The sequence below is a fragment of the Chionomys nivalis genome, chromosome 2 (assembly GCF_950005125.1).
Source record: "Chionomys nivalis chromosome 2, mChiNiv1.1, whole genome shotgun sequence".
Classification (NCBI taxonomy): domain Eukaryota; kingdom Metazoa; phylum Chordata; class Mammalia; order Rodentia; family Cricetidae; genus Chionomys; species Chionomys nivalis.
The window spans coordinates 81,018,419-81,036,344 of NC_080087.1; the positions used below are offsets into that span (position 1 = coordinate 81,018,419).

General features: G+C 44.9%; 1 protein-coding gene across 1 annotated transcript; it reads left to right on the forward strand.

The window, feature by feature from the left end:
* Positions 1-1,074: 1,074 nt before the first annotated feature.
* Positions 1,075-9,532, forward strand: LOC130869530 (cytochrome P450 2A9). The gene is made up of 9 exons (XM_057761772.1): positions 1,075-1,259; positions 1,529-1,691; positions 3,187-3,336; positions 3,551-3,711; positions 5,666-5,842; positions 7,278-7,419; positions 7,861-8,048; positions 8,574-8,715; positions 9,255-9,532. The coding sequence occupies exons 1-9, from the start codon at positions 1,083-1,085 to the stop codon at positions 9,434-9,436; spliced, it is 1,482 nt and encodes a 493-aa protein (XP_057617755.1). The 5' UTR covers positions 1,075-1,082; the 3' UTR covers positions 9,437-9,532.
* The last annotated feature ends 8,394 nt before the right edge of the window (positions 9,533-17,926 follow it).

A 17,926-nucleotide genomic window follows, 5' to 3' on the forward strand; every position in this document is an offset into this window, starting at 1 on the left:
AAAAGTTAGGTAGGTGGGGAAGACTGGACTAAATGCTGGGAGAGAGAAGGGCAGAGTCAAGGGGATGCCATGGATTTGGGGCCAGAGATAGACCTGCTGAAACTTTGGTGGTAAGCCACAACCTTGTGCTGATATACAGATTAATAGAATTGGGTTAAATTAAGATGCAAGAGTTAGCCAATAAGAAGCTAGAACTAACGGGTCAAGCAGTGATTTAATTAATACAGTTTCTGTGTGATTATTTTATTTCTGGGTGGCCAGGACCAACAAGCACCTCTCTTCCAACAATATGCAGCTCAGTCCAGCCTCCTTCATCTACTCCTACCAGGAACACCACACCCACAGCTCCTCCTTGTCCTATGACCATCCAATCCACAGCTTTTGAATGATTCCTGGGTCCTTAGTAATATTTCCCTCCTAATAAAAAGGTTCAAATATCTGGGATTCGAGAGATGACTCGGGTGTTAAAAGCACTTGTTGCTCTTGAAGGGGACCCTGTTTTCACCTACACAGTGACTCACAACCAGGTGGAACTCCATTTCCAAGGAATCCATCTATATCTTCTGACATCCCTGGACACTCTGTGCATGAGTTGCACAGGCACACATGCAAAGAAAAACATTCAGATACATACAATTTTAACAAGATTTCGCCTTAAAAGAAATAAAACAAATCTTTTTTAAGATTCGGTATCTGCAGCCAGGCTTCCTGTATCATCACAGTGAAATCCAAAAATTTGAATTCTACCACAAAGCACAGCATTCACATTTATGGGGCCTTTTTCATGTGCTCAGCCATATAAATATAGGTTTTTAGTTCTTGATTTGATCACCTGGACCAAAGAGAGAGAGCCCCCAGGTAATCCCTCTTTAGTGTTTTGTATCAAGCCTGACAATCAGAGGTCTCCCTCCACATTCCTTGTTGCGGGTGTTGCAACACAAACCAGTCACTGTTAGGAGATAAGATCATGAGATAAAAAGGCTGGACTACATAAAAAAGGACAAAGGTCCACCTTTACTCTCACAGTATAAAGGCAGAGCACCTCAGCCTTGGCCACCAGCCTGTCATCCTCACTGGCCATCATGCTGGACTCGGGGCTGTTCTTAATGGCCATACTGGCCTGCCTGAGTGTCATGGTCTTGGTGTCTGTCTGGAAGCAGAAAGTCGGGGGGAAACTCCCTCCAGGACCCACTCCTTTGCCTTACATTGGGAATTACCTGCAGCTGAATACAAAAGACTTATACAGCTCCATCACAGAGGTATCACCCGATGAGGGGATGGATGGGACGCCGGAGTATGGGAGTCTGTGTGATTTTGCATGGTTTTTGTGACAGATGATTCATAGGGTGAGGCACAGTCCTATGATGGGGGAATTGGGAAGGCTTGGAGCTCCTCCAGGTCTTTGGTATTTTTTTCCAGTCATTTGACTGATGATTCCAAGTAGGATGACATCACAGTATCTAACCCTTGTGCACTGGTCCAGTTAGGTGAACAACTCACCTAACAGCTCCCATCTACTCCACATCAGCTCAGTAAGCGCTATGGTCCTGTATTCACCATCCACCTTGGACCTCGCCCGGTTGTGGTGCTCTATGGATACGATGCAGTCAAGGAGGCTTTGGTGGACCAAGCCGAGGAATTCAGTGGACGAGGCGAACAAGCCACCTATAATACGCTCTTCAAAGGCTATGGTGAGGGGAATGCCACACTGGGAAACATGACTAGGGACACTTGTGGGCCTCATTTAAGTAGCTTGTCCCCCTAATTCATCGCCCGTTTCAAGGCTGTGGGTCCTCTGCTCTTCTCTCCACATCCCTGTTGAACGTCGCCTCTCACTGTGTCCCTCCCCATCCTGTCTAATCTGTGACCCTTGCTCCTGGCTGCTCTCTACCCTGTCTGCCTCCTCTCCCTCACTAAATGTCTGCCTTAGGTGCATCTATCTTTAAGAACCTTTGGACATCCTCCTAGATTGAGGATGACATCCTCCTCGATTAATTTACCTGATATTTTTATCTTAAAACATTTTAGAACTATTTACTTAATTTTTCTGTGTACGAGTGTTTGCTTGTGTGACTGTACATGCACCATGTGTGCCCCTGGTGCCCGTGGAGAAAACCAGAGAGGTCATCACTCTTCATAGAGTGGGGGTCACAGCCGCTTGAGAGGACAGGAACCTGGGTCCCCTGCTAGACAACAAGTGTCTTTATCCACTGAGCCTCCTCTCCAGACACTGATGTTTTTCCATTTTGCTGCCTTCACCTTCCACATTCCGTCATAACTCCTTCTCTTTCCCTCCCTTTCTTCCTCTGATTTGAGAATGACCAATGTCATTTCCTTTCCTGGAAACCTGTGGGCAACTGCCTCCCTCTGCTTTCCTTGCCTCCCAGTGCTTATGTTTCTAGAGCAACTCGGAATCATTCACAAACATTGTTTCCAATGACCCCTCTAAGTGCTCAGCAGCTGCCTGCAGTTTTAAATGCTGTGTTACGTACTTCAGAGGTTTTCTCGAGGATGAGTCTAACTCTCATGGAACGTTATAGTCCAGGAAGTGCTGGCCAAGGCTGAAAACCTTCACACTGGCCTTGAGCAGCAAAACGTTTATTATAGGCAAGAAAAGGCAAAATACAGAGAAAGCACAAAGCACACCTATCTTTATACCATGAACTCTGTGGTGACTGTCTAACAAACAGGAGGTGTCTGTTTCCTTGAAGAACTGAGAGAGACACAAATGCCTACCACTATCTAGTGTCAAAATGCAGAAGTGACCACAGCCCAGGGCACAAAAACAAAGGCAGAACCAGGGACAAGGGCATGTTTGTGTGTAGCCAGTCCCTGCTTTACTGGAGATTTCAGCAAATGCTGTCTGGCCATGGGATTCTTGGTGTTTTCGCCATTTCAGAGACCCAGAACAGCTAACCAGTATCTAGGAGCATGATGGAGCTGGTCCAGCTATGAAGTCTCCCTGTCCTCTGAGTCTCTGCTTTTGCCTGGTTGCTGCTGTTTCTCTTTGTCTGGCTGAATTGTTCCAACTGTCTTATTCAGTTGGGTGTTCATGATACAGGGACTGTGTTTGTAATTCCTGTGTTCTCTCTGTCTCTATCCATCTATGTCTCCTTCCTTTGCTCTTGGGCCCCCTCTTCAGTGTGGGAGTTGTTCTTCTCCGCCTCCATGTTCTCACCTTTACAGGTGTGACGTTCAGTAGCGGGGAACGAGCCAAACAACTCAGGCGCTTCGCCATCACAACACTGAGAGATTTTGGTGTGGGCAAGCGTGGTGTGGAAGAGCGTATTCAGGAGGAGGCGGCCTATTTGGTCAAGATGTTACAGGGCACCGGTGGTAAGCAAGAGACCCTTAGGTGTTTGGGCAAGAGAGGGAACAGCCCCAACAGCCTGTGGGTTGTGGGGGAAAAGGGTGGGGAAGAACATCTAGAAAATGGCCCCTGGATTCTGATGCCAAGAGTGTGGTCCCTCGTGCCAAAGCCCACATCATCTGCTTGACTCTTGTCTCCCTCATAACCCCTATGTCTTCCCAACCACGCCTTGCCTCTCAGGAAAGCCCATTGACCCTACCTACTACCTGAGCAAATCAGTCTCCAACATCATTAACTCTATTGTCTTTGGGGACCGCTTTGACTATGAGGATGAAGAGTTCCTGTCGCTGCTGAGCATGATGGGGCAGATAAACAGGTTTGCAGCTTCCCCCACAGGACAGGTAAGCAACCAGCTCTCCCTCTCACCTTTCTAGTGTCCCACAGCATCTGTCCCCACACAGGGCATGGGCTACCCCAATTCTCATCCCCACAAACATAAGCTGCCCCCAAGACCAGCCCTTACCCTCAGACAACTGATCTTTACTTCAGAACCCATAGGAGCTATCTGCTATGCAGAATCTAAGGACACCTGGATATCTCAGAGGTTTCCCTAACGACAACCTGGGAGGGTTTCCCCAGCTTTCCTTAATCTCTAACAAATCCTCTGTGTAATCCTTCTGAACATCCAAACCCCTGCTCAGGGGAGACACATAGCTCCCTTAAGTCCCTCCTTCATCTGCCAAAGCAAAGCCAGTAGAATTATTCGGCCCCTATACCACTGTCCCAAATATCCTACTGGAACAACCGGGGCAAGAGACATCTGCTTGTCCCACATAAATTCAGAAATGAGTAGATAGGCAAATCAAAGAAGACATCTAAGCACAACTCTCTGGATAGCTGTTTTCCCAAACACCCAAATGAGTGTCTTTGGGTCCCATACAGGCCACATCAAAAAAAAAAAAATCTGACAGGTGTGCCCCATGCCTTATAACCTGAACCATCCCAAGCTGAAGACCTGACTATCTAGAAAACAGATGCTAATCTCAGACAACTATCTAGACAGCTAAACAGCCCACCTGGATGCCTAAACGTCTGGGTTCCCCCATTGCACTAGGGGGCTGAATGTCTACTAGTGTGCCCCTTTGATCCACCTCATGTAATGTAGTATGACGGGTGGCAGACCGCTTCCCACCTTCCAGCTCCTGGCCACCGCTAGCTTTACCCGAAATAATTACACAGAAACTTTATTCTTTTAAACACTGTTTGGCCCATTAGTTTTAGCCTCTTACTGGCTAACTCTCTAATGCTTTAACCCATTTCTAATAATGTGTGTAGCACCACGAGGTGGCTTATCAGGGAAGATCTTAACCTGCGTCTGTGTCAGGTGGGAGAATCATGGCGACTGCCTGACTCGGCTTCTTTCTCCCAGCATTCTGTTCTATCTACTCCGCCTACCTAATTTTCTGTCCTATTAAAGGGCCAAGGAAGTCTCTTTATTTAACCAATGAAATTAACACAAAAGAGAAGACTCTCCCCCATCAATGTAAATTGTTGGACAATGGACATCTGCTTAACCCACCTATGAAACTGCTGTCTGTGGGGCTGCAGCAACAGCTCAGTGGTTAGGAGCATGCACTGCTCAACTCCTAGAAGACCTGCGGTCAGTTCCCAGCATCCATGCTGGGTATCTGACAACCGCCTTGTCTTAGTTAGGGTTTATTATTGCTGAGAGGAGACACAATGACCACAGCAACTCTTACAAAGAAAACATTTCACTGAGGGGGCTCACTTACAGTCCAGAGGTTTAGTCCATCACAGCGGGGAGCAAGGTGGCATGTAGGCAGGCATGGTGCTAGAGAAATCACCTAACGACTTACATCTTGCAGACAACAGGAAGTGGAATGACATATTGGGTGGTATCCTGAGTACAGGAAATCTCAAAGCCTGTCCCCACAGCGACACATTTCCTCCAATGAGGCCATACGCACTTCAACAAAGCCACGCCTCTAAAGAGTACCACCTCCTATGAGATGATTATGGGATTATGAGAGCCAATTGCATTCAAACTACCACACACATGTAACTCCAACTCTAGGGGATCTCAGCTCTAGGGGATCTGACTTTGGACACCTGTACTCACACATGTATGCAAAATTAAAAGTAAAAAAATAACAAAATGAATACAAAGAGTTCTTTCTAAAATAAAGCAGAGTTGTTGTGTGTGCAATCTAGCCTCCTATAAACACATTAGTACCAAATGCCTTGAGCCAAGAAACACTGCTTGAGACAAGTTCCTTTCCCATTGGGCATTACCACTAACAGCTCTCTCTCCCATCCTTTCTCTCCCACCCCAAGCTCTATGACATGTTCCATTCAGTGATGAAGTACTTGCCTGGACCACAGCAACAGATCATCAAGAATACACAGGAACTGGAAGACTTCATGATCAGGAAAGTGAAGCAGAACCAGAGTACCCTGGACCTCAACTCCCCACGGAACTTCATTGACTCTTTTCTCATCCACATTCAAGAGGTGATCCCAGCATCTGTGGGATGGGAGGTCCAACACCAGGCAGCTGGAAACCACTCTAAAAATGAAGGAAGAACTGAGGCCCGTTAAGCCCCCAAGATGCTCCTCACAATCCCATTTATAGTTAAACATCCCTCTTCCATCTGTTGAACTGTATCCAAGCCAGGGAACCAACAAGCAAATTAGCATGCTAACCCATTTTCCAGCAATGCCCCCTGCAAGACACAATTTTCAGTACATCCTGCTATTTACCTGCTTAGCACCCTCTGAAGCTACTGAAAAAGACTCTGTGGAGCCTACATTTAACAAGTGAGGAAACTGCCCAGAGTCTCTAAGTGGCCAATCAACCTGACATCATACAACAAGTGTATCCCTAACACAGTCCCTTGCCTCTTCACTTCTAAAGCTTTTGCTATGAGCCACCATGATCTTATCATTTCATATCTTGATTCTTAAATGTACATGAGTGGCCCAGGAAACCTGTTTTTTTTTTTATGTGACATCAGAGAGCTTCACAGACAGGACAAAAAATGACACAGAATTCAGTAGAGTGTGGAGGTCAAGGGTCTGGTTATGCACTCTTCTATGGGTTGTTTGAGGAAGGAGGAGAGATTGACATTTGAATTCTGGGGTTTGTGTCTCACCTGTCTCCAGTGATACACTCCATCATGGCCTCTGTGGAGTGGAACTCTATCTCACAGTCCTTACCCCTCCCTTGATACATGTTATAACCGTGGAGAATAACGACAGAATGACCATTAAAGGACAGACAGTTGGCTAGAGAGAGGAGCAAATTCTCACGCACATCCATGACTCCACACATGACCTGGAGGATACCTTTCCCACCTTTGAGAGCTAGATCCAAAGACAACTCCAGAAGTGGTGTTCACAGAACTTCAGTGGTTCCACCCTGAGGAACTTAATCAGCAAATGCTGGCTGTTGAGGGGAGATGAAATCATAAAGCTTAGTCATGTGGCCATTGGTTAACTGCCCTAGCTCAAGTAAAGCACCCCTCACCCATACGCATGCAGCTAACCCTATTCATAAGCAGTGACCGCAAAAAAAGATATGAGACAATTGGAGGGGACTTTTTAGGAACAAGAAAGGGTTTGATGGGAGGAGAAAGGAGAAAAGAGGAGATAATAGGTGGGAATATGTTAAAAATAAATTTCGAATCATGTCTGAAAAATGAGGACACAAGGTTCACTGGGTATGGAAGGGGTATAACTGGGAGGATTTGGGGGAAAGGTCTGAATATACTCACAATACAATGAATGAAAATTCTCAGAGAACTAATAAAATATTTGTAAAAGAATGACTAGAAAATTTTTAGACAGTTAAAACCCTTAATGTCCCCCCAAAGGAATGATAAACTGATGAAGGGATTCTCTCTCTCTCTCTCTCTCTCTCTCTCTCTCTCTCTCTCTCTCTCTGCAGGAAAAGAAGAACCCCAGTTCAGAGTTCCACATGAAGAACCTGGTGATGACATCACTGAACCTCTTCTTTGCTGGTTCTGAGACAGTCAGCTCCACTCTGCGCTATGGCTTCCTGCTGCTCATGAAGCATCCAGATGTGGAGGGTGAGGCTGGCTCTGGAGCATGGAAGTGAGAACCACAGATGCTCCAACCTCCTTTCTGAGCTGTTCACAATGCCCCCACCTCTACCCAGTCCCTGAATGCTCAGGCATGCCCTGCTATGCAGAGCCAAGGGAATATAAAATGCTCAAACAGGGCTTTCATTAGTTGTTAAAATATTAGACATTTCCAAATAGATTTCCCACTGGCTGCCAGACTCCTGAACTCTGGTCCACGCCAGCTCTTCTTCCTGTTATCCCCTCATGATTCTATCATGAGAAGGATCAAATGGCACTGGCCAGTATTTAGGTGTGAAGATGTGTTTCGAATGGTCTATATGCATGTTATTTACAGATTCATGTAATACAAACTGTTTTACATGTTTGAACTATGGCACTTGCTCTGTATTCCCTAGACTCTTAAATACAACCCACCTTGTCCTCTAGCCAAGGTTCATGAAGAGATTGACCAGGTGATTGGCAGGAACCGACAGCCCCAGTTTGAGGACCACATGAAGATGCCCTACACTGAGGCTGTCATCAATGAGATCCTAAGATTTGCCAACTTTGCTCCCTTGGGCATTCCTCGAAAGACTATCAAGAACACCACATTCCGTGGCTTCTTCCTACCCAAGGTACAGCCACGCTCACCCAGGAGAGGTCTCCAGCCCTCTTCCTGGTGCCTTGATGCCCCTTTTTATCTACAGCTACCTAACCCCACTCCAATTCCTCCAATCAAAGAATCCCCAGCTACCACGTCAACCCCCCAGGATCCTCTGATTAGACTGCTGTCACCTCACCTTGACTTAGTACTTCGGGAGATTCATTCCCATGCCCCCAACCTCTTGTCTCAGGGAAGCAACCTGATTTCTAACCACTCTTCTGCCTTGATAGTCACCAACCCCTCTACTCCTGTGCTGAAGGAAAAGCCTTGTGTTCCTCCAACAGCCAGTCTCAGAACAAGCACTCCCTCGAGCTCAAATCTCCTACCACAGGCTGCACACATCACATCCCCTCTAAACTCATATTCCCCAATGCCCCTCCCTCAGAGACCCCCAAATATGTGCCATCCAGTTCTCTTCACCTGGGACCCTAGCACCTCTGTGAAGTATTTTCTCCACCAACCTACCTTCTCAGATCTCTTTCCTTCTCTCTTCCAGAACACTGAAGTGTTCCCTATACTAGGTTCTCTGCTGACAGACCCAAAGTTCTTCCCTAACCCCAAAGATTTCAACCCCAAGAACTTCCTGGACAACAGGGGACAGTTGAGGAAGAATGCTGCTTTTGTGCCCTTTTCCATAGGTAAGAAAACACAGGGTTGCTGGACCACTGCTCATATCAACAGGGAAGCTCATCCCCTCTCTGGGATGCAACCTAGCATCCTTTTCCTGCCTCAGGTTCCTATTGGAATCTAACTTCGGGTCAACCAGATGCAACCCCTGTACCTCTAATGCACTGAGAATCTGGACACAGGTCAAAGGGTCAATTGGACTCCTTTCGGAGATAGGGGAAAAGCAAAGCTCATATTGAGTCTGCCATCTTTCCCAAGTCATGCAAGCAATTCTTCAGACTCTTAGAAAGGAGACAACAGCACAGCATTCATATTTGAGAGCAAAACTGGTAGAGGAAGCATCTTGACTTCTCATTGCTCCAGCCTAGAATGGGTCACCCCACTTCGTGTATAGGGAAACTGGGGTTCAGAGGGGCTTAGGAGTCTTTTGCAATGATCCCTTGGGCTTCAGCACTTGGGTCCTTCTCCCCAAGGGAATGCAGCTGTGCACATGGCATAAGGCAAGGCAGCAGTGAGAGTTCTCTGTGTTCCTCCTCTCTCTCCTCTTCAGGAAAGCGCTTCTGTTTGGGGGACGGCCTGGCTAGGATGGAGCTCTTCCTCTTCTTCACCACCATCTTGCAGAATTTCCGTTTCAAGTTCCCAAAGAAACTTGAAGACATCAATGAGTCCCCCAAGCCTTTGGGATTTACCAGGATCATACCAAGTTACACCATGAGCTTCCTGCCCATCTGACTCTAGGCTCAACCAAAGTGGAGCCTTGGTTGCTCAGAGGGAGGGAGAGTCTGGAGTGAGGCCAGAGTGAAGGCAAAGCAAAGGGAAAAGGTGAAAGCTGGGGGTTAAGAAGGGACCACATGGCCAGAAGAAAATTTAAGCACCTACTTACATTGTGTTGGTAATAAAACAGATACCATGCAGTGGACAGTGGTAATATCAGCTGTCAGTCACTGAGCATGGGTTCCTTGTCAGCTCTGCCAAAGTTGTCCCATCATCCCCTTATTTGGGACTTGAAACCAAAGAAGAGTAATGTGTCCCCCAGCCCCATTTCCAGGTTTCAAGGATGTAACTTATGAACCTGAGTCTAAACTCTGGTTTAAAAGACTCAGGTTAGCTATGCTTAGGGCACAAGACTTGAACCCCAGCACCCAGGAGGAAGAAGTGAATGGATCTCTAGGAGGCCAGCCAGGATTATACAGTCAGACACTGCTCCAAAACAACAGCAAAACCCCTCAGTTTATATTGCATTCCCACAGGCCGTAGAGCCCAGCTTGTTCTTGAAGAGAGATCTGTATCCAGCCATTTGGGCAGGGCTTTTGATGTTCTGTTTAGAGAGTACTTTATTTGTTCTTGAGGTTTTTTTCCCTTTTCTTTTGTACATCAGTCATTTGTTTGGGATATTTTATTTACATTTACTTATGCGTGTAGGGGGAAGAGCATGCCATGGCACACATGTGGAGGGCAAAGGATAGGCTGTGGGAGTGTGTTCTCTCCTTCCTACATGTAGAGCATAGGACTCAACTCACATGGTTAGTCCTGACAGCAAGGGGTTTTACTCACTGAGTTTTCTAACTGGTTTGTTTAGGAAGTTCTTATTGTCACCCTTGCCTCAACTGAAACCACAGGGGCCTGGGATACTATTGCACATTCTAAACAGCCCTGTCTGGTGTTTTTCTTCCTTCCTGCCCTGGTGGGCAGCTGATCTAGCTCCAATACACACTGTCCCACAGCCTTGCTTTCTCATACCCACCTCAATCGCCAGGGCATCTGTGCCACCCCCTGCAATCCCCCCATGCCAAGTAAGCCCACTGTGGCTGACTCAGCCTACCTGGGACATAGGAATAAAAGCACTTTGGCAGCAAGCAATCCAAGAGAATAATGAATTATCATAGATTGGCAAGGAAGCGTGTTTCAGGCATGGAGTACACATGACTGTGTGCTCACCCGTTCCCCTCAGTCACATGCCCATGTACACTGCATGTGTTTCTGAAGGGTGGGGGGGGTCTCTAGAGTTCAGCTGCAGGGCACAGCTAAAAGTATTAGAATCTCCTGCTTGTTCCCACGCAATTCAGTGTAAAACCTGAAAGAGACAAAAATCCTTAAACGCTACACAGTCCAAACACCTGGACACACCAACCTGGGATTCCTTTGTGTTGTAAAGTAAATGCTGTATGCATAACGGAAGAGATGTCTCAGCAGGTAGATTACCACGCAAGCCTGACAATGCAAGTTGTAGCCTCAGAACCCATGGATACAGTGGCACCAGTTGTAACCTCAACATTCCTCTGGTGAGATGGGAGAAAGGGACCAGAGAATAAGCCAGAAGCTCCCAGGCCTAATAGCCTGATGTATGCCATTGTCTTCATTAGGGTTTTTGTTTTGTTTTGTTGTTTTTCTATGAAGAGATGCCAACCATGGCAACTCTTATAAAGAAACATTTAATTGGGGCTGACTTACAGTTTCAGAGGTTTAGTCCCTTATCTTCATGGCAGGACACGGTGGTACGCAGGCAGACAAGGTGCTGGAGAAGGAGCTGAGAGTTCTACATCTTGACTGCAGGCAGCAAAAGGGGGCTATGTACTACCCCGGGTGTGGCTTGAGCATATTAAACCTCAAAGAGCATATTAAACCTTCACAGAGACTCCAAAAGCCACAGCTTCTCCAGCAAGACCCCACCCCATAATAGTATCACTCACTATGAGCCAAGCTATCAAACACATGAATCTGTAGGGGCCATACTTACTCAAACCACCACAGACAGGCAGAGACAGAACAAGAAAGGCTGTGTCAGACAAGGCAGCAGGAGAGAACTGTCCCCTGAAAGTTGCCCTTTCACCTCTGCATATGGTACATGCACTGGAGCACATTCGTGCCCACACTCAAACATGCACAATTTATTTAGTGTGATTGTTACACACAGACATAAACTGAGTCCTCACTTCGCCCCCCACCCCCTCCCCGTCACAAACCACCTACACACAAGACAACTCACTTTTTCAGGACTCTGTCTCCAGAATTGTTAAATTTTCATAATTTCCGCCACTCAATTTCCGTTACTCTATTGTTGGCAATGCAGAATCCATTTGTGCTAAGGACTGAGGACTGAGGGGGCCCCAACCCATTGCCTGTATTTTCATAGGCACTCTAGCTAGTAACCCAGCATCACAAACCAACCATATTATCCCTGTGGATCTCTCCTAAAAGGCCTCTGGAAACCTCAACTCAAGGGATCAGAACTTTGGATAATAAAACTATCAAATCCTAAAACTGCTGAGTCTACAGTTTAGAGTCTCAGGTTTCAAAACCCAGAACTCGCCCATCACTGATGTCTTCAGAGGTCACCATAAACACATCTTTGGGAACTTATCCCAGCCACTTCTGAGATAGCAAACACCAGAACTCCCTGCTGAATATCTCCCCATAATGAGTCGAGGGAGAAAAGGTTGAAAGGAGAAACTGTGGAGACCTGAGGGCAGGAGCTGGGATGGAGAATGGGGAATAGTCTTTGTCTTCTAAGACAGAGAGAAAGAGAGCAACAAAAAAACAATTCCTCAAACTTTCAGCTAGAAATAGGTAACCCGGGGATGCAGAGGTAGCATATGGGTTAAGAGCATGTGTTGATTTTCCAGAAGACCCATTCAGCGCCCAACACCCACAGTGGGTAGCACAAACCGCCTGTAACTCCAGCTCCAGGGGCTCAGACTCCTCTGACTCCATAAGCACTTGTTCCCACTCACATGCCCATACTCCCGCCCAGACATATCTGCATACACATAATTGAAAATAATAAAAATAAACACAAGTGTGGCAGGACATGCCTAGATTACCAACACTCAGGGGGCAGAGGCAAGTAGACCTCTGTGAGCCCCAGGCCAGCCTGATCTACACAGTGAGACCGGCCTGAATATTGCTGATGGATATGATCATGATGATGATACTTCTTTTAGAAACTAGAAAGTGATATTCAATCACTGTGGGCTCAGGCTTGGCATCTGTGTTAATTAAACAAAATTAACCTTAGGTCAGGAGGCAGAAAGTAAACATAAAGAGTCAGAAGGCGTCTGGAAGACACTAGAGAGATGCACAGGAGGTAGTAGGAAGGGACTTCCTGTGGTGCTTTGTTTGTTTGTTTTGGCTGAGCAGAAGGATGCTGTCTTTCAGAGACACAGGCAAAGAGAGAAGTTCAGTCAGTTGCTACTCAGCCTCTCCGAAGTCTCAGGTTTTCACCCCAGCCTCTGATTCCCATGTCTTATTGATAAATAGAACAACAGAGATTTAATTAAAAGCTCTACAGAGCCAGTGCCTGCCGGAATAGAATTCCCACCAGGCCGCCACCTGAGTAGCTTCTGGCCACTGCCAGAGAAGCAGGCCAGTAACTGTGGAACCACAGTTACTTACTAAAACAGCAGCAGATCAAAGTGCGGCTTCATCAAAGCAGATGAAAAAACAGCATTTGGCATCCAGCGCGTGGCACAACCACACAGAGAGTTCACATCAGTAGGCTGCCTCCTCTTGGGTGACCTCAGAAGGCCCCGAGCCTGCCCCTGACAGTGCTGTTGCTGTGGACAGACTGGAAAGCCAGCAGATTTGGTGCTATACCTGGGACGTCTTTAAGGAGGGAGTTAAATAATTAATATTGTTTAAAAAGAATATTCGTTCCTGTGTTAAGAATCAGGGCTTTAGAACTCTGTATACAGTGCTGCTACAGATGGCTTGTAATGAAAAAATAAATGAGGGAATCAACCACTCAGCTGGAATTGGCATAATGCTGTTAGTAATTACGATCAATTTGATACTTCATATTTTATCTGTAAAACAGTGGTTTAGTAACTGTACCAGATACGAAAATTTGACTGGCAAAATACAAGCCTTAGAAGAACTTACAACTGATGAGATACAAGGAAAGACCTACTCCTTTAATCCCAGCAGTCAGGAGATAGCGACAGGTGGATCTCAGAATTTGAGGCCAGCCTGGTCTACAGAGTGAGTTCCAGGACAGCCAGGGATACACAGAGAAACCCTGTCTTGAAAGAAAGAAGGAGGAGGAGGAGGAGGAGGAGGAGGAGGAGGAGGAGGAGGAGGAGGAGGAAGAGGAGGAGGAGGAGGAAGAGAAGGAGGAAAGAAGGAAGGAAGGAAGGAAGGAAGGAAGGAAGGAAAGAAAGAAAGAAAGAAAGAAAGAAAGAAAGAAAGAAAGAAAGAAAGAAAGAAAGAAAGAAAGAAAGAAAGAAGAATACTGAGACACAGACAGAGGAATTTAGACTACTGCATCGCTGTGTAATGAAACTGAAGGGGGCAGCCCAAGGTTATTAGAAAACCAAACTTGGTTTATCCTTTAAACAATGTTTTTCTAGATATAATCCAAGCAGAATGTCCCAGCTTTCTGGAGTATGTAGAAACTGTGACGAAGGCTGACACTGGACTAATGAATGCAGATCCACAAGAGACAGACAAGGTAAACCTTTGCCATTGAGACACACCTGAGGGGGGCTCCCACAGGCCCCAATATCAAATTTTGTTCAATCATTCCCTGTCAGCATGGAGGAAACTGCTCACCAGAGCAAATAAAAGACTTAATGTCTATTGTTAAAAACCATACTGCTCTGGATGTGATAAAGGAATGAACAGCTTCAGTAGATAAAACAAAAAAATTCAAGAGAGCCCATTAATCAAGTATTTTGGCAAACTTCTATAAATGGCCAAAGTTCAAAACAATAGTATGAGTAAGTGGCATTGTAATTTAAGATTTAGTAGTCACAGGAGCAAATGTAACAATAATTTCACCAAAAACTTGGCATTAGATTGTCCTCTTTCAGAGGTAAATATTCAGCCTTTAGGGATTAGAACTTCAAGTCAGGAAAAATAAAGTACAAAGTGTGTTGAGTGTCTAGGGCCAGAAGGACAGATGGGAAAATTAAAGCCATATGTGGTTAACAGAGCCATAAATTTATGGGAATGTGCTTTGTTGCAGCAATGGAAAACACACACTAATATTCCTCCAATCTCAGAAACAAACCATAAAAAAGAGAAAGCTTCTAATAAAAATATCACAAGGTATTATCAAGAATGGTCACAGAACATTCAGGTTGTACATAAGAGGGACACAAGGCTGTTGGTCTTTATCTTTAAAATAGTTCACTGACAAACCTGTTTGGGTTTGACATCAGAAAAATTACACGCACTAGAAAGATCTGGCACAGCAGCAGTTAAATGCTCAACATATTGAAGAATCAACCAGTCCTTGGAATTCTCCTCTATTTGTCATTAGAAAGAAATCTGAAAATTAGAGAATGTTAACAGATTTGGGAACCATAAATAAGGTGATTCAGCCAATGGGCTCTTTATAGCCTGGAAATCCCCAGCCTTCTCTATTACTAAAGGATGGTCTATTACAGTGATTGATTTGAAAGGCTGCTTTTGTACTATACCTTTAAAAGAACAAGATAGAGGAAAATTTGCCTTCACAGTGCTTACTTATAATAATTCTCTACCTACTGGAAGGTACCAGTGGAGAATCTTGCCACAAGGAATGTTAAACAGCCCCACCTTGTGTAAATATTTTGTACAGCAGCCATTGGAAATAATTTATACAGTTTTCTTAATCTATAATTTACCATTATATGGGTGATATCTTACTACTAAAACTTTGAAAAATGTTTGATAAAGTAAAGAGAATTCTGCTTTGTTGAGGATTGCAAATTGCTCCTGAAAACAATATAGAGGAGATTCTATTAATTACCTAGGATATAAGATAGGCTTACAAAAAAAATCAATGACAGAAAGTATAAATCAGGAGAGATCAATTGAAAACTCTTAATGATTTTCAAAAGTTGCTAGGAAATATTAACTGGCTATAGCTCACAATTGGATTAATAACCCAAGAACTAAGTAATTTCTTTCAAACTTCATGAGGTGATGAGAGCTTAAAAGTTCAAGAAAATTATCACCTAATGCTGAGAGAATTGGCTCTAGGAGGAAAACAATTACAGGATGCACCTGTGGATCATTTGGATGCAGAGCCTGTTGTGGTCTGATTATTTTACCTTGTATGCATTCTCCTGCAAAAATTCTCTTTTTATTGTAATTTTTTCCTTTATTTTACATTCCAACCACAATTCTGCCTCCCACCCCTCTTCCTGCTCTCCTCTTCTCCCATCCAGTCTACCCCTCATCCACTCCTCCCAATGAATAAAGGCTCCCGTAGGGAGTCAACAAAGTCTGGCACATTAAGTTGGTATAGGACCAAGCCCCTCCCCCTGCATTAAGGCTGAACATGAGTTCCAACAAACTAACTTATGCACCAGGGATAAATCCTGGTCTTACTGCCAGGGGCCCCTCAGATAGTCCATACTTCATCACTGTCTCCCACATATGGAAGACCTAGTTTGGGTCCATGGAGGCTCCACAGCTGTCAGTCTAAAGTTCACGAGTTTCCATGAACTTGATTCAGCTGTCTCTGTAGATTTCTTCATGATAATCTTAACCTCCCTTGCTCATATATTCCCTCCTCCCTCTCTCCAATTGGATTCATGAAGCTTGGCCTAGTACTTGGTTGTGAATCTCTGCATCTGTGTGGCCTTGAACTTCCCACAGGGCAGGGTACCCTGCCCTCTCTTAGGACTGGAGGAAGAGAGGGGAGGGGGAGGGAAATGGGAAGAGGGGAGGAAGTGAAAATTTTGAATGGTATTATTTATAAAGCAATAAAAAATTTAAAGAAAAAGAAGAGAAAATGGAAAGTAGCCTTGAACACATTGACACAGAAGACCACTTCCTAAATATAACTCCAGTAGCACAGAGACTAAGAGCAACAATCAATAAATGAGACTTCCTGAAACTGAAAAGCTTCTGTAAGGCAAAGGACATAATAAGACAGAACAACAGCCTACAGAATGGGAAAAGATATTTGCCAACCCCACATCTAACAGAGGGCTGATCTCCACAATATATAAAGAACTCAAGGAACTAGACATCAAAATACCAAATAATCCAATTTTAAAATTGGGTACAGATCTAAACAGAGAATTCTCAGCAGAAGAATCTCAAATGACTGAAAGGTATTTAAAGGGTTGCTCAACATCCTTAGTCATCAGGGAAATGAAAATAAAAATGATTCTGAGATACCATCTTACACCTGTCAGAATGGCTAAGATCAAAATTACTGAGGACAGCTTACACTGAAGAGGAGGTGGAGTCGGGGGAACACTCCTCCACTGCTGCTGGGAGTACAAAGTTGTACAGCCACTTTGGAAATCAGTATAGCAGTTTCTCAGAAAACTGGGAATCAATTTACCTCAAGACCCAACGATACAACTCTTGGGCAAATACCCAAAGGATACTCAATCATACCATAAGGACACTTTCTCAACAATGTTTATAGCAACATTATTCATAATAACCAGAACCTGCAAACAACCTAGATGCCCCTAAACTGAAAATTGGATAAATAAAATGTGGTACATTTATACAATGGAGTATTGCTCAGTTGTAAAAAATAAAATAAAAAATAAAAAAAGACATCATGAAATTTGCAGGAAAGTGAATAAAACTAGAGGGAAAAAAAAGTCCTGAATAAGGTAACCCAGACTCAGATACAAAGCAAAGAATAACCAGACTACAATCCACAATTCTAGAGGAGCTAGGTAACAAGGAAGGCCCTAAGAGGAAACATTGGTCTCCCTGAGGAGGAGAATTAGATGAGATTTCCTGGGTGAGGGGGAGCAGTAAGGGAGGGGATGAGGGGTGGAGACATGAGAGAATGGAAAGGTCACGGGGAGAGGGGATGGTGTGGGAGAGCAAAGAAAGAGATTTTGATAGGAACAGGCACTCTGGGATTAGGGAGAAACCTGGTGCTAGAGAAATCCACAAGGATGGCCTCTACAAGAACTCTTATGCAGAAAAAAACCTTAGAATGGGTATTTTTACCATATAAAGTAAAAAAATAAAATAAAATAAAGACTTGTGTAGAGAAAGTTTATAAATTAATTCTAAAAGGAAAATTGAGGCAGACAGCCAAGCAGCGGGGAAGGAAAATTGAGGCAGACAGCCAAGCGGCGGGGACCGGGACGCAAATCCAAGAGCAGATTGCCCCACTACAATTAAATCAAAGAGGTAGGCCTTTTGTTGGTGAGGTCCCTGGCAAACGGGGAGCCTGGTCCTGTTCCTGAAGGCCCTTCTGAGTGGTGAGAGGGATTTTGGCCCGCGACAGGAGCCAGGAAACGGAGCGAGGGCATT